General features: G+C 34.7%; 3 protein-coding genes across 6 annotated transcripts; 2 read left to right on the top strand and 1 right to left on the bottom strand.

Annotated features, from left to right (window-relative positions):
• The first annotated feature begins 1,493 nt into the window (after positions 1-1,493).
• LOC110815790 (Thioredoxin superfamily protein) lies at positions 1,494-4,617 on the top strand. 3 transcript variants are annotated; one of them, XM_022043730.2, is made up of 10 exons: positions 1,494-1,773; positions 1,869-2,010; positions 2,114-2,159; positions 2,415-2,474; positions 2,729-2,765; positions 3,134-3,213; positions 3,342-3,433; positions 4,073-4,133; positions 4,218-4,251; positions 4,334-4,617. In XM_022043730.2, the coding sequence occupies exons 1-10, from the start codon at positions 1,596-1,598 to the stop codon at positions 4,336-4,338; spliced, it is 735 nt and encodes a 244-aa protein (XP_021899422.1). In that variant the 5' UTR covers positions 1,494-1,595; the 3' UTR covers positions 4,339-4,617. The 3 variants fall into 3 exon arrangements, with proteins under 3 accessions (XP_021899422.1, XP_021899423.1, XP_021899421.1); XM_022043729.2 differs by having other exon boundaries at positions 1,513-1,773; positions 4,218-4,617; XM_022043731.2 differs by lacking the exon at positions 2,415-2,474 and having other exon boundaries at positions 1,510-1,773; positions 4,218-4,617.
• A 272-nt stretch (positions 4,618-4,889) lies between these two features.
• RHL2 (Spo11/DNA topoisomerase VI, subunit A protein) lies at positions 4,890-7,271 on the top strand. Its single transcript, XM_022043728.2, has 2 exons — positions 4,890-6,674; positions 6,984-7,271. Exon 1 carries the CDS (start codon positions 5,304-5,306, stop codon positions 6,567-6,569), a length of 1,266 nt encoding a protein of 421 aa, XP_021899420.1. The 5' UTR covers positions 4,890-5,303; the 3' UTR covers positions 6,570-6,674; positions 6,984-7,271.
• On the bottom strand, positions 6,676-20,356 carry LOC110815795 (Tetratricopeptide repeat (TPR)-like superfamily protein). Of its 2 annotated transcripts, none has more exons than XM_088210174.1 (12): positions 19,731-20,356; positions 19,437-19,524; positions 18,967-19,171; positions 18,440-18,547; positions 11,180-11,344; positions 10,445-11,038; positions 9,588-9,653; positions 9,400-9,480; positions 8,649-8,746; positions 7,647-7,857; positions 7,379-7,439; positions 6,676-7,178 (listed from the first exon to the last, which is right to left on the bottom strand). In XM_088210174.1, exons 1-12 carry the CDS (start codon positions 20,275-20,277, stop codon positions 6,913-6,915), a joined length of 2,490 nt encoding a protein of 829 aa, XP_088066300.1. In that variant the 5' UTR covers positions 20,278-20,356; the 3' UTR covers positions 6,676-6,912. The 2 variants fall into 2 exon arrangements, with proteins under 2 accessions (XP_088066300.1, XP_088066301.1); XM_088210175.1 differs by having other exon boundaries at positions 6,910-7,178; positions 11,180-11,296.
• Positions 20,357-21,968: the final 1,612 nt, after the last annotated feature.

The raw sequence follows: 21,968 nt of genomic DNA, 5'->3' as shown, positions 1-21,968 counted from the left end.
TCTACACTAATCACAAAATTTTGAAGTATTTGTTTTTTTATAAAGAGTTGAACAATGTATAGAGGCATTGGATAGACCTTTTGAAAGACTACGACTACAAGATCTTGTACCACCCAAATAAAGGAAATATAATTATGGATGCCATTATTAGGAAGGACTCAGCCATGTTGGGCTAGTTGATGACTTCTAGTTGGAGAATGCTCAAGACAATTCAAGGTCTTCGTTTGAACCATTATTGTAATGGTACATACCTTGCCTAGATACGGATCCAACCCAATCTCCTCATGCGGATTTGGAAGGCCCAGTCAACGAACTAGGAGATTTTGAAGCACATAGACAAGTTTTCCTACGAGGAAGTCTACAACCGATGATGGATTGTACATATTCCAAGATCGAATATGGGTACCTAGTGACTCTGAGCTCATATTGAATTGTTCTAAAGGAGGCTCATGCATCCAAGTTGTTTATCCATCCTGAAAGTACCAAAATGTATCAAGATATGAGACTTCGTTTCTGGTGGCCTGGTACAAAGAAGGATATTATGGAAATTGTCTCCCGATGTCTCACTTACCAAAGAATCAAAGTAGAGCATCAAAGACTTGGTGGTCTTTTGCAAAGTCTCCCCATCTCTGAATGAAAATGAGAGCACGTGACCATGGACTTAATCACTGGTTTGCCAAGGATGAGTTTATATCATGATGTTATTTGGGTTATTGTGGACAAACTGATCAATTTTGTCCATTTTTTTGCTATCAAAACTACATACTCAATCAGTAAATTAGCCCGGTTATATGGTGAGAAGATTGTCCGACTCCATGGTGTTCCTACTTCTGTAGTTTCAAACAAGGAATCTTGTTTCACCTTTCATTTTTGCAAAAGTGTCCAAGAGGCCCTTGGCTCCAGTCTATACTTCAGTACTGCTTATCACCCCCAAATTGACAGGCAGTCAGAAAGAACCATTCAGACATTGGAGGACATGTTGCGCACTTGTGTACTAAACTCTGGTGGTAGTTGGGATCAGCACCTACGCCTTTGCGAATTTACTTATAACAATAGCTACGCCTCCAAGATCGATATGGCTCCATTTGAAGCTCTTTATGGTATGGAAGATGATGATACGAAAGATGCTGATAACATTGGAGAGTTGGCTTGCGTAGATGCCCTTACCCACTCGTGAAGAGCCCAACCTCTCTTTTGGATATTCTATCATTAGTTTATACAATAAAATACCAATTTTAGGACTGGCCTCTAGCGTGACAACTATAAAATACATGTATGTCCATGTAAAAGACCATGATAAATGTTTTGCTAAGCGTTGTATGGGTGCCATTGGAGAGGCAAAAGAGTCCTCCACAGCCGGAAAGGGAGAGGCGCAAACTAAGTTTAATGCATGTGCCCCTTTTAACGCTAGTTTGACTTGAGATGAAGAAGCACTGATTTCCATTTTTGCTGACATGGCACATTTTTAGCGCCGGTTTCAGTGCGACATCCGTCTGCCACGTATCGCTAAGATTTTCCACATTTTCCACTTCTAGAAATTTTATTTGGATTTTCACTTTGCTTCAGCCTTCAGCCCCAAGCTTGTGGTAACAGTCATGGCGATCTCTCTCAGCGCAACGTTCTCTCCTCTAGCTTCTCAATCAACCAATAAATGTTTCACCCGTGTACTTTTCAATCCTTCACCGAATCGCCATCTCAAATTCCATGAGAGAAGAATAACATTTTCTCTCCGGCGAGTCCGAGTCGTGGCCTCTACCGTCTCTGGATCTCCAGGCAAGTTCGTGTCCGTTCTTTGTTCGTTATTATTATTATTATTATTAGTATTATTATCTTTCGTATTTTAGCATTGAGTACCGCTAAATGAACAGGAACTGAATCGCCTGTTCTGGGCGAAGACACTACTAGTTTGCTGGATACGGTGAAAGTATTTGATTTGAACGGCAATGGAATTCCGATCTCTAATCTGTGGAAGGACCGGAAAGTAGTTGTCGCATTTGCTCGTCATTTTGGGTTATCACTCGCACTCATCTATTAACATATATTTCAGTTTTGTAGTTCAGCTAATTTAGAAAATTTGATCCCAACTTTTGTCATCTCGTGTATTTGGTTTCAGATGCGTGTTTTGCCGCAAGCGAGCTGATTATCTTGCCTCCAGGAAGGTAATCATCAGTTCTTGGCTGAGTAGCTTAGGCTATTGAATATAAAATGGCGAAGAGACTTTTAGCTTGGTGAAATGAAGAAAAGTATCCATGAGTAAATTCTAGTATTATTTCTTGTAATGGGCTTGTATTAGTTGAAAAATGAGTCATGATAAATTACGAAGGTTAATTCCTATTGTTTACCTATTATTTTGTTGTTTGTGAAAAAAAAAAACTATTGCTTTGTTAACATAGTGTATAGCATGCTGAGTACAGGATGTGATGGATGCATCAGGGGTGACTCTTGTTTTGATTGGACCTGGTAGCATTGAGCAGGTGGGATTGATATATTTTGTCGAATCCTTTAGCGTAGTTGAAAGTTTATATATGTTCTGATGTAAGATGTTTTTTCTTTTTGGCATTCGAGCAAGCATGTTTTCTTTCTAAAAAAAAAAAAAAAGCTCTTTTTCAATCTGGTAGTAAGGGGGAGAAAGAAATGGGAAAGGTCGATAATTTTCTACCATATAAGTTCTTCGAAGTCTAGTCATACAATGATAAACTTATAACCATCAGGTGCAACTCTGATACAGGCAAAGACCTTTGCTGAGCAGACAAAGTTCAAAGGAGGTATGCGTCTTAGGAACTTTTGAGTAGTACGTTACCAATATTCCTGTATTATATAACAGCCTAGACTACTTTTTGTTTGGACCTAATTTTAAGCAGCTTTTTACAACTGAAATTGGTATTTTATTCTTGCATAATTAAACAGAAGCTACATGGAGAAGTCAAATAGAGCCTGGATAGTTAAAATTTTCCATACTGTATCAGCATATTGGTTATTTTTTCAAAAAAATAAGGCAGTCTGTTCACAACGAATTTTCCAAAGGATAGAGATTGAATAATAAAGAAAAACTTCCTTTGCTAGTTCAATGCAGATGTCTTGTTGATTGTTTATTCACATTTCTGCTCTGACAAATGATTTTTATTTTATACAGAAGTCTATGCAGATCCTAGCCACTCATCATATGAGGCATTAAAATTTGTTTCCGGGGCTTCAACCACATTTACACCCAAAGTACATTGAAGGCCTTATGTTTTGCATCCGTGTGACGAGTTTTTTGGTTTTGAGATATACATCGGATCTTATCACTTATTAATGGTATATCAACTTTCTGATTTCAGTTGTTGCAATTAACATGTTAGGCAGGTCTCAAAATAATACAACTGTACATGGAAGGATACCGACAGGACTGGAAGCTTTCGTTTGAAAGGGACACTGTCACCAGAGGTGGCTGGTACGTATAAAGTGAACCATTTTTGGGTAAATATATGCACTTAATTTCTAACACATCTTTGACTACTTATTTGAAGAATCTAAGCTTTATTTACTACGTGAAATTCTAGCTTTTCATTTTCTAATTTATATATGTTTATACATACAATATGTGTAATTGTCGAAAATCAAAACAAACTTCCAAAATTGATAGTAAAAATATGAGATGAATTTTAGAAGAGTAAAAAACTGTTTTCCTCACGCAATATTATCCCTTTTATTTTTTAATTTCTATTTTCATTTTCAACAACCAGACATGTTTTATATATGAACGCATATACAAATTTAGAAAATGAAATGCGAAAGCTGAAATTGGTAGCCTTTTGGCTGGTTTATCGATGTTTTATCAGCATATCAGAAACTAATTAAGCAGATAAAATTGACCCTTGAATTATGCAGCAACTTAAGATTGATTGATGCTTGTCGAGTCTCCACCTTAGCATTCTGATCTAAATTCATATATGTAAGCAAGTGTATAGGAAGGAAAATGAACAGAAAGTTGTATCTAAAAAATGCTTTCTTCTTTTCAAACTAGAATCTAAACAAAAATATTTTTGATCTGCTTAAAATTTTGAGAGCGATTTTCTTGGTTCTTCCACAGGCAGCAGGGTGGAATTCTAGTGGCAGGGCCTGGTAAGAACAACATATCATATATTCACAAGGTGATTTTTCCCTCCTTAATCCTCACTCATGTTCTTTTAGTGAGTCTGAAATGCCACCCAGGTTTAAATTTGTTAAATATTCAGGACAAAGAAGCAGGAGATGACCCAGATATCGAAGGTATCTTAAAAGCATGTTGCTGGTCATGAAGTAAAAAATTTGGGTCCTACTTCTGCTAGCTAACTTCAAGTATTCTCAGCAGTATAATGCAGAAGCTATAAATTCAGGATTTTGTCATGATGACCCACAACTGGGTTACAGCACGTGAAAGTAGCTGCAGAATAGATAGCGGGAAATATATCATCATATCATACATTCTCCTTTTCATTATAGACAGTTAAATTGTGGTCTTAAGTATTGATTACGGCATATAGGTGGCTGATAAATGCAAATATATAATTGTTGCCGAAAAATGAGATTTTCATCTCATGCAGCTCCTCCGTCCTGTGCATAGCGAGAATAATATATGGAAAAAAGTTGATATCATTACGACCAGGCCGGGAATAATGTTTTTACAAAAAATTTCTAGCCAACCTTTTTGTAAAAGATCTTTTCTCAACATTAAATGTATTGTAATATAAGATAAAAATAAAAAAAGAAACATCAACAATATTTTTATTCTCAACGCCCTTTGATTAAGGTTTAGTCACTTCAATAGTTTTCAATAGATGGATGTTTGTTGGTCCAATTATTTTCTAGTTCCAATCCCGATGAAGGGAAACGAGTAACTTAGAACAAAATTTGTCCCCCCCAGTATAAAGCATAGTTCATAGTTGATGTTGAGGAAAGTTTCTTTTTTGGTTACTCTTTCTATCAATCAATGAAAGAGAATCGGGTTGTTTCAGTGCCAACCAGATAAATGAGTATATAAATTTTGCTCTCTTTCTATCTTCTTCCTTTTTCTTAATTTTCATTTACAGAACTGTTAAGGCATGTGCGCTAGTTTTATGATTGTAACCAATTTACGGTCTTGCCTCAACTTCAAAAGTTGGGTTATTTAGCTGGATAAATGTACAAAAAATATCTCACTTTACTAGAAAATACTCTTCATCTCTCTAGCAAAGGAAACGACGCCGTTCTGGTCCTTCCACCATCTGACCTCGTGGTTATGGTAAGGCGGCACTATATTTCCCGCCATTCATTTGAGATCTACATTCCCTAATCAGTCATCAATGGCGGACAAGAAGAAACGCCACCGTGCTGGAGCAGATGATGAGTCTGAACTACCCTTCAAGAATCGCCTGAAGCCCGATTCGGTTATAATGGAATCCCTCAAATCTTCCTTCGCCGCTGCTGCCGCCTATTCTTCTGCTTCATCCTCCAAAACCCCAACTCTGGCGGATCTATCGCTCATGACTTCCTGCCGCGAGGTCAGAGACCTTTCCCTGGGCTCCGTCCAATTGGCCATTGAATCACTGATTCTCCAACTCACCCACTCCATTCTCTCCGGCAATGGATTCTCCTTCAATGTCCCCTCACGCGCCTCCTCCAACCAGCTTTACGTCCCCGAGCTCGACCGCATCGTGCTAAAAGACAAATCTACTCTTCGTCCCTTCGCCCACATCTCCTCCGTCCGTAAGTCTACGATCACCGCCAGGATCCTCTCCCTCGTCCACCAGCTTTGTCTCAAGAGCATCCATGTAACCAAGAGAGACCTCTTCTACACTGACGTCAAGCTCTTCCAGGACCAGACTCAATCCGACGCCGTTCTCGACGACGTCTCTTGTATGCTGGGATGCACCAGATCCAGTCTCAACGTCATCGCGGCAGAGAAAGGGGTCGTCGTTGGTAGGCTCATTTTCAGCGATAATGGGGATATGATTGACTGCACTAAGATGGGCATAGGGGGAAAAGCCATCCCACCCAATATTAATAGAGTTGGGGATATGCAGAGTGATGCCATGTTCATACTTCTGGTTGAGAAGGATGCTGCGTATATTAGATTAGCAGAGGATAGATTCTACAACCGGTTTCCATGTATCATTGTGACTGCCAAGGGACAGCCGGATGTAGCAACCAGGCTGTTCTTAAGGAAGATGAAGATGGAATTGAAGTTGCCGGTGCTGGCATTGGTGGACAGTGACCCATATGGGTTGAAGATTCTGTCAGTATACGGTTGTGGATCTAAGAATATGTCTTATGATAGTGCAAATTTGACGACCCCGGATATCAAGTGGCTAGGAATCAGGCCAAGTGACTTGGATAAGTATAAGATACCCGAGCAATGTAGGTTGCCAATGACCGACCAGGATATTAAGACTGGAAAGGATCTATTAGAGGAAGACTTTGTGAAGAAGAACCCGGGCTGGGTTGAGGAGCTTAATTTGATGGTTAAGACAAAGAAGAAGGCTGAAATTCAGGCGTTGAGCTCATTTGGGTTTCAGTACTTGTCTGAGGTTTATTTGCCCTTGAAGCTGCAGCAGCAAGATTGGTTGTGAGAGTATGATCCCATGCCTCCGCCGGGGACGTGTATTTGTAAGTGGGTCCTTTCTTTTTCTTCTCTGTGTATCATAGCAGAGGGAATTGTCAGGTGATGCTACAAAGTGAGTAATCTTCTGTTATTCTTCTTAATGATAAAAATGCTTGAATTTCTTCAAGTAACTTTTTACATTTTGCAATTCCAGTGTAACTGTAGCGAACAACTTTGTAGCATTGTTACAATTTTTCTGTACTTCACAATAAAACTTGCTAGAGATTACAATTTATTCTGTATAGCTGCAACAAATCAAAATAAGTAACTTTTTACAATATAGGTACAGGTATATATAACATATTTACCTTCTAAAACTCTCTTCTTTGCAGCCAAAAATGCAATGATTTCTTTGTCACCTTTAACCTTTGTACAATTGCAGGTCTCCTGGTAGAGGATACCGACGCAACTGGTAACCTGTTCTTTCTTAACGTTTTGTCCAGAAAAACCTCGAGGCCCAGTTGATCATGCAGCAGTTTAATTACTGTATCTTTCACATCAGCTACATGGTTGGCTGGGTTGCTATCTCTCTTACTGATTCCTAGTAGGATTAGCATGTCGTCATTTATGTTATTCCCTACAACCAGAATTTAACAGTCAAATACTAGAAATTCCCCAGGTACTTGGCTTTTCTCTTCACATCAAGACTTGAGATTCAGTTCTTGTTCAATCAGTCTAAATATCAACCTAGTTTTGTAGCATGAAAAAATTTTCTTTGACTAAGTAGGAATTTCTTTATGATACATTCTTTTTCTTTTTAAGAAATGAATACTTTACCTTGGGCATAGTTCTCTTTGACCATTCGCAAAACTGCAAGAACAACTATCCGAGCCTCAACCTGTCAATGCATCGGAGAACTTTAATGAGATTGAGTATCGAAGTGTGTAATACTATCTATATTCCAGAATAGGACTTGCGTACGAAATTTTAACACTTGCTTAGTACCAAATATTGAAAGTAACTGGGTAATTGATGCCTTCCCATCTCATTAACTGATACTAATAATGCAACGAATTCCCATCACATTAGCTGATACTAATAATACCTTGGTAAGTCCCTGAAGGTCAATTGCTAGGCTTTCAGCTGTACTCTTCTGCAAGTGTGCTGCAACTTTTTCAAGAAGTAGGCTCTGAGGTCTCCACAGTTCAGTTTCTTTGCAGGATTTTATCTTGTCTTGATTCTGAATATTGTCTTGTACTACTCCTTCACACAACTCCTCAATAAGTTCTTTGAGATAATAATGATTAGGTTTGTACCTGCAATGTACATCCTTGCAAGTTAATGAAGGAAAATATCCTACTAAATCTAATATGCATTGCTTATGGAGATCTCCCAGTACTGTGAGGAACTATACATCTCTGTGTACAGCATACCATTTATGCATTGGCCTATACAGTAGCAAATAAATTAAGAAAGAACCCATGGAAGACTTGTAAAATATTGATATTTATGCAGGTGATATGTGTTGTATCTCTATAAATAACTTACAAATGTTAAACTCAACAACATTAATGAGAGAACTGGCAATTTGTTTCAAGAGTGGGATTTTATTTGTTGGATGGGAATAGGATCTATTTATTTTTTCAGAGGGTCAGGTTTTGTTATAATGAAATCTGTTTTGTAAAATCATCTCTACATATTTTAGAATCTGAATATCTTATTTTGAGAGTCTAAACGACTTATTGTAGAATTCAAAGCTACTTTTTTTTATCTCACCACATGTCTCTCAAATCTTTTGAGGTCTCTCTATATCAAATAGCATATGGTATGAGATTTCATTTGGTGGATAAAGCCATGGAGTATTTCTTGTAGCACCTTTGCAACAACAGAGAAAAAGTGAACTGTTGCTTTGAAGATGCGTCTGAATAAGATGAAGCAATATCTATGGAATTATTCCAGTTACAATTAAACCCTACTTGCAAAAATAACTGATATTGCAGAACCATCAGTACTATAGTGAAGGATCCAGCTTAAGGCAGTGTGACATTTTTTAGGCATATAAAGACATGAGAACTGCAATTAGACTCTTCGCATTTGTTGAACTTACCCAGCTTTCCGCAGTTCCTGATATACTGCCAAGCACCGTTGTATTTCGTGTAAGGAACCATACCTGCTACGGGCTCTTAAAAGTGTGTTATAGGTCACCTGGATGAAAAATTAAAAAGGATCAATGTATGTTAAATTGGGTTGAACATGACATTTTCCCTGTCCACAGTAATTCTGGACAGAATATGCCCAGAATATAAGATGAACCATATGAAAATATTGCTTTTTATTGTTTAATCATACTAGCAGGAATATATCCCACAAAACAAATAAAAATCTATTGTCCCAGCGCTACTCCTTTTTTTTCCGCGGGGGGGGGGAAGGAGTGGGGATTGGGGGGAAGAAATTTTAAGCATGCAAAAATATCTTTGTAACCTTCATTTGGTTATGAAAATAAATTAAATTTTTTGTCCTTATACTAGCAAATAAACATGTGTGGTGGTTGGAAGTTAAAAACAAGATATAGATCATCAAACATAAAAATATGACAATTTTAAAAGTCACAAAATATAAATTCTAGTGACCTCTAGAAAATTGTTATTATTTCTATTTGACTAGTACATGTCCATATTATACTCTAACTAATTTTGTAAAAAAGAAACTGAAAACTAATCTCATGTCTCAATAGCCTATCCGAACAAGAGAAGGTGTTGGAGTAGGGGAGAATTATTCTTCAGATAATTTTCTCAAAGAAACTACACTTCGGGCCCACTGCAATGGCTGGGAAGAATTTATCAACCCTAAGCACTTACCAGATTTGGTTGTATCTGATAACTTTTCATTTCCTCGAATAATGAAAAGGCTAACTTCAAATTTTTGCTTTTAACACAAACCTAATAGAGAAAGGGCAATATGTCAACATCTCAAGGTGATTAGCAAAAAATAGTTTGACAGGGAATGGAGCCACTTAGAACATCCAAATGGCGAGAAAGTTTTAAACCTTGATGGCTGTTGTATATGTAACAACGTCAGGTTTGGTTCCAGCCAATTGCATTGTTTTCAATGTCTGCACTGAAAGAAAAAAATGGCTATCAGAAAACTTTAATCGTTGATTCCTTATGGAAGATATTTATCAATCAAATCTAAAAATCTAAAAACAGCTAAAATAAACAAATAAAACAACACAAACCGCTTGGATTCCAATTGGACTAATGCTGTTATCAACTATTAGGAAAAACTACAACTTGTTTCAGAACAAGGTATTAGATCTTTTTAGGAATTCTGAAGTAGGGAGGAGTGATTTCAGAAAATCATTTCAAGAAATCATAACCTTCCACCACAGTCTGGTTCGGGATCCTTCTGACCTTGCTTACCAGACCCACAGATTATCATATACATAATATGCGCTATGCTTTAACTAAATACTTCTATTTATGCCGATGCTTCTTTCTTTTAAATTCTCTGACACTTCAACTGTAAATTTGATTATGTTCTAGCACTTGCTATAAGCATTGGGGGCACAAAAGGCAATAGGTGGATCTATCCTTCAATGCTTGCCAGACTGGGATATATGTCTACTGATACAACCATGCTATCAAAGAAATGAGATCAGTTAGAAAAATGCCCTGACCAAGCCCTGATTGGACTGTCAGTTCGAGTAATTATTGAGAAATGGCTAAGATATTTGAATAATAGGATGGAACATATGAAAAGTGAAAGTCAAGTATATCTTGAGCGGCCAACCCGGCAATTGCCGGGGTAACTTCAGGTGGAGTGTATAGCTCAACCCAATTGTCAGTGCAAGTGTTCAAATTACAATTATCAATAAAAGAGAAAATAGATATAACTGTATCTTACCTGGATGGCACCCTCTACATTGCCCGAACCTCCGCATATATCAATCAAAATTGACCAGCTTATGTGATTAGGGGAAATGCCCATGGTCTTCATCTCATCCATCAAAGCCTTTGCTCGATAGAAATCAGTACCACAGGCCTTGAGCAAAATATTATATGTGGTAGTTGTAGGCATAAAAGAAAACTTCTTTGAAAAACTTAAGAATGGTGAATCAGAGGTATAATTCAGCTTAGTAGCAAGATTATTTGTTGTATTTTGCACTGAACTTAAAATGGTATCTTTGCTACTCTTGTAATCTTGACATAAAGTCTCCTGGACAGTATCTCCCTTCCAAGCAAGGAAAAGACGAAAAGCCCTGTCATACTGGCAAGCCTCAACACAAGCATGCAGTAGGATGTTACAACATTGTGAATTAGGTTCACATCCAGCCTGGAGCATCTCTTCAAATAGTTTAGTTGCCTGCTCCACAAGGCCTGCATTGGCACAGGCACTTATCAATGATGACCATGTAATGGTATTGGGAGTCAAACCAGCTTCTTGCATATCCTCTTTAATTTTCAATGCCATTTGCCACAATCTAGCATCTGAAAAAACCTGGAAATTTGAGGCCTCAGTTATGGGAATAACGAGATATGATAGAGAGAGATCAAAGGTTTCCCCATTCCACCCGGCTATAGAGGAGATTAGACTAGCAATTATTAAATGAGCAAATAAACTGATTTCACATAACTATACCTTTATTATCGTGCAGTATGTAAACACATCCAACTTTGGCCCTCCTGCAGATTGCAATCGTTTTGCTTCCTTATAAATATCCTGGGCCAGATCAACCCTTCCAGCATGGCGACATGCCTTCAAAAGAATATTATAAGAGGTCATGTCTGATGCAACGCCAAGATCCTGAAGACTCATAACATGTAAGTTTTAATATTTTATAGCTGATAAGGATGCAAATATATATATATATGTCTCCAACAATTTTTTTGTACAAGTACCGAAGGAAATTCAAGGGAACATGTTAAAAATAGTTTGTTGGAATATGATTGAAGAAAAGTCCTATTTAGTTTGAGTTTATCCGTCCACGAGATGTTTCATTGGAAATACTTGATAGAACTATAGGATGCTTGTTTAATCATCAAGCAAACAATAAGAAAAGAAAACATGAACAGAAGTGTTTAATCATCAATAGTTTAGGAACATGACTTTTTATAGAATTCCACTCCTTATACAAATTGGTATCTTAAGAGAAATATTCTTATAAAGCAGAATCATAATTGACTTCTATAACAAAAATTATTTTCTCTTAATAAAACTGATTTATATTTAATTTCCTTCTAAAACTCTATCTAATTTTCTCCTATATATATATATATATTGATCCAGTTTTTATAAATTAAGTATCATGAATAAAACTTCAGTAAACAGAAAATTTAAATTTTCATAATATTAGAACAAAATCTTTAAACCCTATAAGAATTTTTTTTTTCTCTCTCTTGCCGATGACCAAATACAGAATGGTCACAGCAAAAATCAATTACCTCTCTAAAGTCACATCTTGATCTGATGGAATTATTTCCATCAAACAACCTGAATTGGAAATCAATCAAAATTTGATCACCAGCCACAAGTTAAACAGAAGCAACTACATTCAACTGTCTCAATCGGTCAAGATATTTATCTACGGAAGAGGGAGAGAATAATACCTTAACGGAGAAATCACCCAACCGAGTACCAAAAATGCAAAGTCTTGAACTTGGAAGACCGAGAATAATTTGGTCATGTCGTGACTAATTAACTCTATAAAAAATGATATCGGTAAGAATTTTTTTTGTACGGGATGTCACACAAAATTTGGGAAGCAAGCAAGAAATTCTACTCGATAAAGAAAAAACATTAATTTTTTTTTTCCATTGAATCTACCTTCACAACCCGCAACAAGGAAATCTATTCGTAACACAGTACTACGGTATGCTCAACTGTCACTGCAACGGCTCGATGTGTTTGAGAAACTTGTCTAGAGCTCTCCAAAAAAAAAACAAAATGGTACAAAGAAACTTTGGAAATAAAAAGAATTTTCAAATTCTCATGTACTTGAATAAAAATCTAGATGAAATCTAGATAAGAATACTTGAAATGAAACTATTACCTGTTACTAGTGAGATACTTTCTAAAGAAAGGAAAAAAAAAAGCAAAAAAGAAAGCAAAAGAAAAGGTGATGTTGGGAGATGGATTCACAAGCCTACTACTGAGCAAAACTCTACTTTAGTTGACCGGAGCCCTCATCGCAACTCAGACAACTGATAAAGAAAATAAAGGCCTTCGGGTGTAATCATTGCAAAAAATTAAGTCATATTCAAGACAGTTGCTGAAAAATTCATGAAAACCAGATCATTTGAAGACCATAAGATCAACTACATACAAAGAAAGTAAGGAAAATTATGTCCCTATTGATGAACCTATCTGTACTAAGAAATCATGTCTATTCAACAAAGAGCATACAGAAGCCCTCCAAAAAAGTATCTATATCAAAAGTCCCTCAATAATAACATAAGATTTGGGACAATAGCCTTAAAAAGTAATTCTTTAGAGTTCTTATTGCTATTTTAGTAAGTCAAAATACTTGAATTATTGACTCAGGGACATTTACAACATGTCAGAAAATAAAACATTATTCCAAAAATATAATCCATGTAATGAGAATCTTACAATAAAAATAGCAGATAGATCTCGATCAAGCGTGGTTGGAATAGGTGACATCCTTATCTCAAAGTAGTTAGTCTTAGAGGGAGTACTTTACGTATCTAATTTGAATTGCAATTTGTTATCGGCAACGCAAGATTATAACTGTATTGCTACTCAAACTTATGTGAATTTCAAGATTTGGATTCAAGGAGGACGATTGGTAAACTTAAGGTGTACTCCAGACTCTTTCTCTTCAAGGACAATGGATCTTTCAAAAAACAATTCCATAATGTAATATATCTTGAGTCTCAAGACAGTCCAACTTACTTATACACAATTTTAGTACAATTATGTTATGGTATTATTGATTAGAATGCTCAAAGTTTATATACCTTCAAAGCTTGTTTTCTTCTTTATTCAAAACTAAAAATTCAAAAAAATTTCATTAGGAAGTATGTCAATTGTCAAAACATATTCGTTCTACATATCTTAAGTTGTCGTATAAAGCCTCTAAATAATTTGCTATGATACATAAAGACATATGGGAACCATCTAAAATCAATAATACTATCGATACTTGATGGTTTATATCTTTTCTAGATTATCATACAAGAACAATATAGTTATTCTTCATAAAACAAAATTAGAAGTTGGCCAGATATTCAAAAAAATTCAACATGGTTCAAACTCAATTCCAAACAAAAATATAAGTGTTGAAGAACTGAAAATGGAAAAGAATACATCGACCAAGTGTTGGATATGTGTTCTAAGAGGGAGAGAATTGTTCATCAAAGTTTATGTGTAGATACCCTCTCAACAAATGAGATAGCCAAAACAGAGAATAGACATCTCTTAGAAGTTGCCAAATCCCTCACGTTTACAACTCAAATTTCAAAATTTTTCTGGGAGAAATTATTCTAACTGCAACTTACTTTATTAATAGAATGTCTTCTTGGATCATTAAGTTTCAAACGCTCTACCAAGTTATGCTTCAATACTTTCTATCACTCGACTTCTATTTATCTTATCTATCAAAATTTTTGATTGTTCAGCCTTTATCACATATATAACCATCACAGAAGCAAACTACTCCAAAATCAATAAAATGTATCTTTATTAGGTATTCCTCAAACCAAAAGGGATATGAGTGTTTTTTACCAATCATCTAGAAGTTCTATAATTCCATGGATATCACATTTCATTAAAACCAACTATACTACAAAATTGCAATTTAGAGGGAGAAGAATACACAAGAATTTCAATTTTGGGGCTCTTAAATACCTTCATTCTCCTCCAACGAAACCTATTAGGTCTCCAGAACATATAAATCAAGATAAGACACAAGAACCTAAACTACCCACCACACTGAAAAACTTGAACTTCGAGTCTCCACTAGAAAGAACAAGAATCAAGAAGTGAAAGAGTCACAACCACCTTATCAGAGTCATGGATCCAATCCACATCCAAATCTAACATTATTAAGTACTTCAGATAATCTAAGTTCAAATTTTTCCCTTAATAATTTGTATGATAATAAACCTATTGCTCTAAGAAAATAAAAAGAGCATGCATTGATCACTCAATTCACAATTTTGTTTCATACAAAGTTCTATCATCAACTCATCAAACATTTGTAAGCAATATTGGTCAAATACAGATATCAATGACGATATATGATGCATTAAAAGTACTCAAATGAAAAACTGCACTCATGGAAAAGTCCAAACCTTAGAAAAGAACAAGATCTAGGAAATAGCATAATTACTACCTGGGAAACACCCAATTGTTGTAAATGGGTGTTTAAAATCAAGTATGATGCTGATGATAGCATCAACAAATTCAAAACTCAACTAGTAACCAAAGGCTTTACTCAATCTATGAAGATTATTAGGAGACATTTGCATTAATAGTAAAGCTTAACACAGTTCGACTACTAATGTATTTACTTGCCAATCTAGATAGGTCAATATTCTAACTAGACGTGAAAAATATTTTTCTTAATGGAGAACTAGAGAAAAAAGTCTATATAAAGATACCACCTGCCTTTGAAAGTTAAGTCAAAAACAAAAAGATTTACAAAGTCAAAAATCTCTTTATTTTATTTTTAAATAAAAGTATGAATTTGTATTGCAGTAAAGCTGCCAAAGAGGCATCACCCATTTGCAAAAAATTTACAAATCAATTAAACAATCAACTATAGAGCCGAGATCATCAAAGCATTCGGTGTTATATTCTAAAATAGTGGACCCGAAGTAACAGAACTAGTTGTAAGTGATGATTCTGAAGTTGACTTCTTTTCCTTCGAAGCACGATTGTTTCTTTCCTTCCAAATGATCCAAAATATAGTAAGAGGGACGAGCATAAAAGTTTTCTTGTGACAGTTCAATCCTTCCCATGCAAGCAGCTCATCCAAAATTGATTTATGTTTGACCCAACATAACCTCATGAGGCCAAAAATAGTAGATCAAAGGCTATGAGAGACTGGACATCCCAAGAGTAGGTGATTATACGTTTTAGTGCTGTTTTTACAGAGAAAACATCTATTGATAATTGTAAAGTCTCTTTTCATTAAATTATCTAGTGTAAAAATGCAGTCTTTTATTGCTTCCCATGTAAAAAAGGAAATTTCTAGAGTGACACCCGATTTTTAAATAATATTAACTGAAAATTTCGTCTGTTCTTGTGGAATATTGCCGACCAAAGTCTTATACAGGGACTTAATTGAGAAATTACCAGATTTGGTGTGTTGTCATATGAGCTTGTCATTGTTGTCAATTAGGTGGATGTGAGATAGAGTTTGGAGCAGATGTTCATATTCCTCAATTTTCCAATCTTGCAAGTTTTTAGACATTATCACTTGCTATTGGTTCAGTTCGACAACATTTTTTACTAACATGTCTTTATATCTAACAATCACATAAATCATTGAAACTTTTGATTGAAATGCTTCTCTGTCATGCCAAAAATCTTTTCAGAAATGAATTTTGGTGTCGTTGTCGATGCTCCACCTAGAATTATGAATAATAAAGTTGTTTACATTTCAAATACCCCTTCATAGAGTAGAACCATAAGTACTGTTTTTTATTTTAGAGTTATCATTACAGTCTCCTTGAACCATTTACTCATAATGATTGATTTCCAAATGCTGTTGTTATCATTCCAGAATCTCCATATCTATTTTCCAAGTAGAGCTTTATTCAGTTGTCAATTGATCTCAGACCTAATCCACCTTCTTTGAATGGTTTCTTGATTTCTTTCCAATCCACTAGATGACTTTTCTGTTGTTGTTGTCACCATCACCCCAAAGGAAATTGCATGGTATGACCTCTAATTTGTTGGCAACATTGGTCGGAATAACTCTTTATAGACTCAAACAATCTTCAAGATCATGCTTCGACAAATGTACTAAGTAATCAAGATATTTAAATATAATCAATGTCAACCAGATCATGCAATACTTGTCAACCATGATCCTTTAGCAAAAAGGGCAATCGTCATCATATATGTAGATGATAATAATAATTATAGGGGATGGCGTAAAGGAAATACTCAAATAAAAAAAAATGTCTTGATTAAAGAATTTGAAATCAAAGACCTAAGAAATCTCAAATGCTTCTTGAAAATGGAAATTGCTAGGTGAAAAAAAAGAATCTTAATTTCTCAGTGAAAATATGTGTTGGATCTCCTAAAATAGTTATGCAAAACCCATGACTAAGGAATGGAATCCAAAACTCACACATACAATTTAGCAAGCAAAATTTAAATTTCTAAGTAAACTCTCCCTACTTAACCTACAATCAACATGTAATTGAAAACTAAGATAATGAGAAAAAAAACAATAATTAATAAAATACTACGAGATTATCTTGATAAATAGAACCAATTGTCCACTCAAAAAAATAGTTGAAAATTCCTCTCAAAGAGCACTCGCAATAGCCAAAAGCTATCAAACAAAAGCTTATATTTTATTGATCTGAATTGAGTGATTACAACTAAATTAATGAAACCTTTATATAGCCATGCACTTTACTAATTTGAGTAGAAATCAAAAACTAAATTCTAAGAATACTTATCTTTAAACTTTATTTAGGACTCTAATAACAAAAATAAATTAAAGACTCATAATTAAAGTTGAAGTAGAGCTCTTCGCTCTTGAATTGTAGTCGGCTTAATCTTGAGAATTCTTCTTGGATTTGGAATGCATTATTTTACTGATTTTTAGTGTTGAAGATGACTTACATTAGAACCAATTTGAGATAGACAAGAACTCCTTTCCTTCGAGAAAATCAAGGACAATTGATCATGACGAGAAAATCAATGAGAAAATCTATGAGAAAATCTAGGAGAAAATTTAGGAAAAAATCTAGGAGACAAGTGGCCTTGAGGAGAACTTTCCCTTTTGAGTCTCTACTTGTTGAACTGGATGCAAACACTCATTCAATATGAGATTTAGGAAGAGATAAGCCAATTAGGATTCTTGAAAGATGGATCCCGTGAGTCCTTTATTAGATAAGGACTCCTTGTAACCAATGTATCTATAAAGAGTATTGGGTGAATTACGAATTCCCTCTATGAAGCTTATGAAATGTTATGTGACAATCAATTCACATGCAAAGAACCCTATTCATCATAATCAAACTAAACATGTAGAGATTGATAGACACTTTACTAAGGAGATAATAGGGTCAAGAGCACTATCATTATGGCATATTCAATCTTACCATCAAAACGCAGATATTTTCACAAAAGCATTACCTAAGAAGACTTTCAAAGAATTGAGTTTCAAGCCTAATTTGCTCGACATCTTCAACATAGTTTGAGGGGAAGTGTAGGAATCAAACTTCTTGTAGGATTCTAATTCCTATACACATTGGTATTTTCATAGAAATCTCCTTCTAAAGTAGAATCTTAGTTCGACTTCTATAACTGAAAGTTTTTTTTTTCCTTTCGTAAAACTGATTTGTATTTAGGTTCTTACTACAACTCTTTTTAATCTTCTCCTCTATATATCCAGCTATTATAAATAAAGTGTCATAAATAAAAATTCAGTAAACAGAAAATTCAATTACAAATTTTTCATATAGAATCCACAAGTAACAATACTGCGTACCTTTTATCAAACAAACAGCAAGGAAACTTTAGAATTCAGTGTCACTCTCACAATAATAAAAAGTAAGTGCACTGTAAAATACATTTTATGAGAGGAGCTAAAGTTGCCAATAATGGTTATCATTTAACATTAATATGAAATCAAGTGAATAAATAAACAACAGAATTCACATACAATAAAGCAAAAACTGAGAGAGAAATTACTTGCATATTCTTGTATACATTTAATGTATATCCCAAATCATGGGCATTGGCATTCATCAGACAGTTGAAAACGTAAACGTTTGGTGCAACATTCTGTTTGAGCAAGTCCTGCAACAAAATTCAGTGGTAAAGGCAAAAGCAAGTCACATCTCAAACAAAGCAAGTTCATACATGTGCATGTTTTTTTATGCTTGATAACGTAATTAACAGTTTAAAACTCATGCTGCAAGTCATATATGTCTGCAAGTGCTCATGTCCATGAGAAATTTTTCTAAGGACTATACAGTAATCTTTTTATTAAGAATCATAAACACACTACTAGCTAGCCAAAGAAAATTATAAATACACCAGTGTTTCCGTATAGGCCTACTAAACCATCCAGAACTTTGAAATCTGAATTTGATTGGTCAAAAGAAATTTACATCTTTGCAATATTACAAGCCAATCTCACTAATTAAGATTTTCCCATGAAAGAGTATAAGATCATGAATAATTGAAAAATTTTGGGAAGTAGACAAGGCAAATACCTCATATATGTACCTAGATTTCATATAGTCACCACAGAGACCACAAGCATCAATTGTTGTGCGGTATATGTACATGTTAGGGCCATCCAAGTTCTGTTTGGATGCTTCAAAGGCTGTCAAAGCGGAGACCAGATCACTTTTCTTTCCAAATTCGTGTATAATCCGGCAGAATAATATATGTGCATGTGGCAGAAGACATGCGTACCTGCAACATGGTTAGAGAATTAGCATTTCCCCTTGAACTCATTCTTATGATGATTGATAGAACAAAGAATCGGGTGGAAAATGACAAGAATGGAGATGAAAAATAAGTTCAATAATGTAACATATCACTGATATAAGAGATAGACTATTTAGAACTCATCTGCAGAACCGTTTCCCAGTAGGGCAAACCGACTATAAAGAACTTCTAAAGAACCGGAAAGAAAAAAAAGACACAATTGTTAGAAAGAAATGAAACATATATATACCTTATAGCCATCTCTACATTGCAATTGTCAACACAAATTTTTACTACGTTGTAAGGATCCACTAGTTCTTTGATTCTGAATTGGAAACCTGAAGAACCATGAAATCATCTCTCACTCAATTAGGGGAAACAAAAAAGAACTGTTAAGAATACCACATAATCTCTGGTCATCTTTCACTTGACAAACAGAATCCAAGATAAAGGACAGCTCCTCTTAAACGGATAATTACTTCACTTGCCATTCGCAGTTGCTAAATTAAAATTATATAAATGAATTATCTTCTAAGAAGATTACCCGCCAGAATCTCCATCAGACGAACAGTTTCCTCCACTTCACCGCAATTGACCATTCGACGAAACTCTTTTCTCATGTGCTCCATAGCTGACCCATCAAACATTTTCAGAGGAGCAATCCCTAGCTGGTCAACTTTCCGCATAGTCTCGGCAACACTACTAACCTTCCCTTCTCGAAGATTCCGTGAAATCCCCTTTGCTAGGAACCCAGCATTCAACAATCCTGCAAAACGCGACGCACTGACACCTGAAACGACAAGGGTTTCCACAATCAATGCGAAGTCCTCAAGGCGGCCATCTTCGGCGAGATTGGAAGCGAGGTCGGCGTAGTACTCGAGACGAGAGGAGGTCTCCCGTCGTACAGAGTGGAAGAGGGGGGAATGAGAATGAACAGTGGTGACGGGAATGGGAGGAGAGGAGGATGGCAATGGTGGTTTGGAGGGAGATAGCTTAGTAACTGGAAGCTTAGTTTTTGGCCTGGTTGTGTGGTGGTGGTGGTGTTGCGGAGTGGCGATGGAAGAGCCGAGGATGATGACGAGGTCTTTCATTCCTGGCCAACTGTTGAAAAAAGATGGAGGTGGTGGTTTTGTTCGTTGTGGCAGCCAGGGGTTTTATGAGGTTCTTCTTTCCTTCTTTATTTTTGTTTCATCATTCTTTTTCTTTTTCTTTTTTTTTTTTAAAAAAAAAAATTGAGAGCGCAATTGGATTGAATTTGAAAGGCGGATGTCCTTCCTGAAAGAAAAAAAAATAGGCATATGTTCTTATTGACCAGTCCGAATAATAGATTTTCTAATTTGTGGTATTTTATGCCCTTTACATCCATAATAATTTTTTTAAAAAGATAAATTATTAAATTAATTTATAATATTTAGTTACTTATTATAATTTAATTCTTAATTTTTTTTTATAATTTGGTATCTGATGCTATTCCAAACGTTTAATTTTGTTTTATTTTTTATTACAAAAAATTAAAATAGTTATATCATATTTAAATATTTTTTAAAAAATAATTTAATAATAAATTTAATTAATAATTAATGAATTAATAATAATATTATATATTTTTTTTATGTTATTGATTTATTAATTTAAGTTAAAATTATCTTTTTAAGTTAGTTTTTTAAAATATTTAAACGATAATCTAACTCTTTCAACTTTTTTTTATAAATAGAAAAAAATTTAACGTTTGAAATAAATAGAAAAAATGAATAACTAAATAATAATGAGAAATCATTAAAAATCAAACTGTACCCAGTGTTAAATTGGAGATTGATTTGGTAATTTGCCATTTTCCAACTTTTTACAATAAAAGAAGAGGCATAAAATCCATTACTTAAATTCACATCATTAAAGGAAATTATAAATATTAACTATCTAACAAAAAAATAATTTATTTCTACCAAGCAACTAGGTTTTTTTTTTTTTTTTTTTTGCGGTGATTACTTTTGTCCAAGCCTTTATAAATTGAACTTAAATTTTTAAAAGATATTTTACATGCAATTTTTAAATTATTTCTGCATTATAATTTCTACTATCAAAATATTACAAAAATCGAATCTATATCACTAAAAGATAAGTAATAAATTAAAAATCTTAAAGCACATGAAAATTCATGTAGTAATAAGTATGTAAGGTGGCAAATATCATGATAAGTGGCAATAAGTGCATCAAACAAAAACCAAAAGACCATTCCTGTGGAGGAGACATCATATATCTTCCATAACATTCCTTTACTAAAAGTCACCATACCATTTATCTTCAAGATCATTTCCCTGCCATGATTATTAGCCAATCCATTATCCACTTATTAGAAAATTTGTGTGTTCTCTAAATAGGAGCAAATATGTGTGCAAAAGACTTGAGAGTTTGTGTATTGATATGAGTGTTGAAGTATATAAATATTTAGTTTTGTTGGGGTTCCTTACCTATATGAGATTTAAAAGCCCAAATATAAAGCAATTCATGTTATGGAATTGAAGTTATATTTATGTCAGTTAACTGAATATAAATATACCTTTCATTTTACAGTATCGTCATGTCCTCGTCATGATAGGTTTTTCTCTAAACTTTTGTTGGGTTTTCATCATAACTCTTGATTGGGTTTTTCTTGTCTATTACAATTACTATCTTCTCCTATTTGATGTAGTTTTTTGTTCTTTTCTCACTGCTCAATTTTTGTCTTCTTTTGTTATTTTTTTCTTTATTTATTTTATAAGGCCCTCATTGTTTTGTGTTCTTT

Source organism: Carica papaya, chromosome 8 (assembly GCF_054855325.1).
Source record: "Carica papaya isolate Zhongbai chromosome 8, ASM5485532v1, whole genome shotgun sequence".
NCBI classification, from domain to species: Eukaryota; Viridiplantae; Streptophyta; class Magnoliopsida; order Brassicales; family Caricaceae; genus Carica; species Carica papaya.
The sequence above is the reverse complement of the archived record's forward strand: the minus strand, read 5'-3'. Positions and strand labels throughout refer to the sequence as shown.

Bases quoted from the DNA above. Each gene is read 5' to 3' on its own strand.
- LOC110815790 (XM_022043729.2), top strand. From the start codon at position 1,596: ATGGCGATCTCTCTCAGCGCAACGTTCTCTCCTCTAGCTTCTCAATCA. The intron at 2,475-2,728 runs GTGGGATTGATA...ACTCTGATACAG, and splicing joins GACCTGGTAGCATTGAGCAG to GCAAAGACCTTTGCTGAGCA. The intron at 4,134-4,217 runs GTGATTTTTCCC...TTAAATATTCAG, and splicing joins ACATATCATATATTCACAAG to GACAAAGAAGCAGGAGATGA.
- RHL2 (XM_022043728.2), top strand. From the start codon at position 5,304: ATGGCGGACAAGAAGAAACGCCACCGTGCTGGAGCAGATGATGAGTCT.
- LOC110815795 (XM_088210174.1), bottom strand. From the start codon at position 20,277: ATGAAAGACCTCGTCATCATCCTCGGCTCTTCCATCGCCACTCCGCAA. The intron at 18,548-18,966 runs GTATTTGCCTTG...ATTTTGTTGCAG, and splicing joins AATCTAGGTACATATATGAG to GACTTGCTCAAACAGAATGT. The intron at 7,179-7,378 runs GTAAAGTATTCA...TTCTGGTTGTAG, and splicing joins CAAAGAGAACTATGCCCAAG to GGAATAACATAAATGACGAC.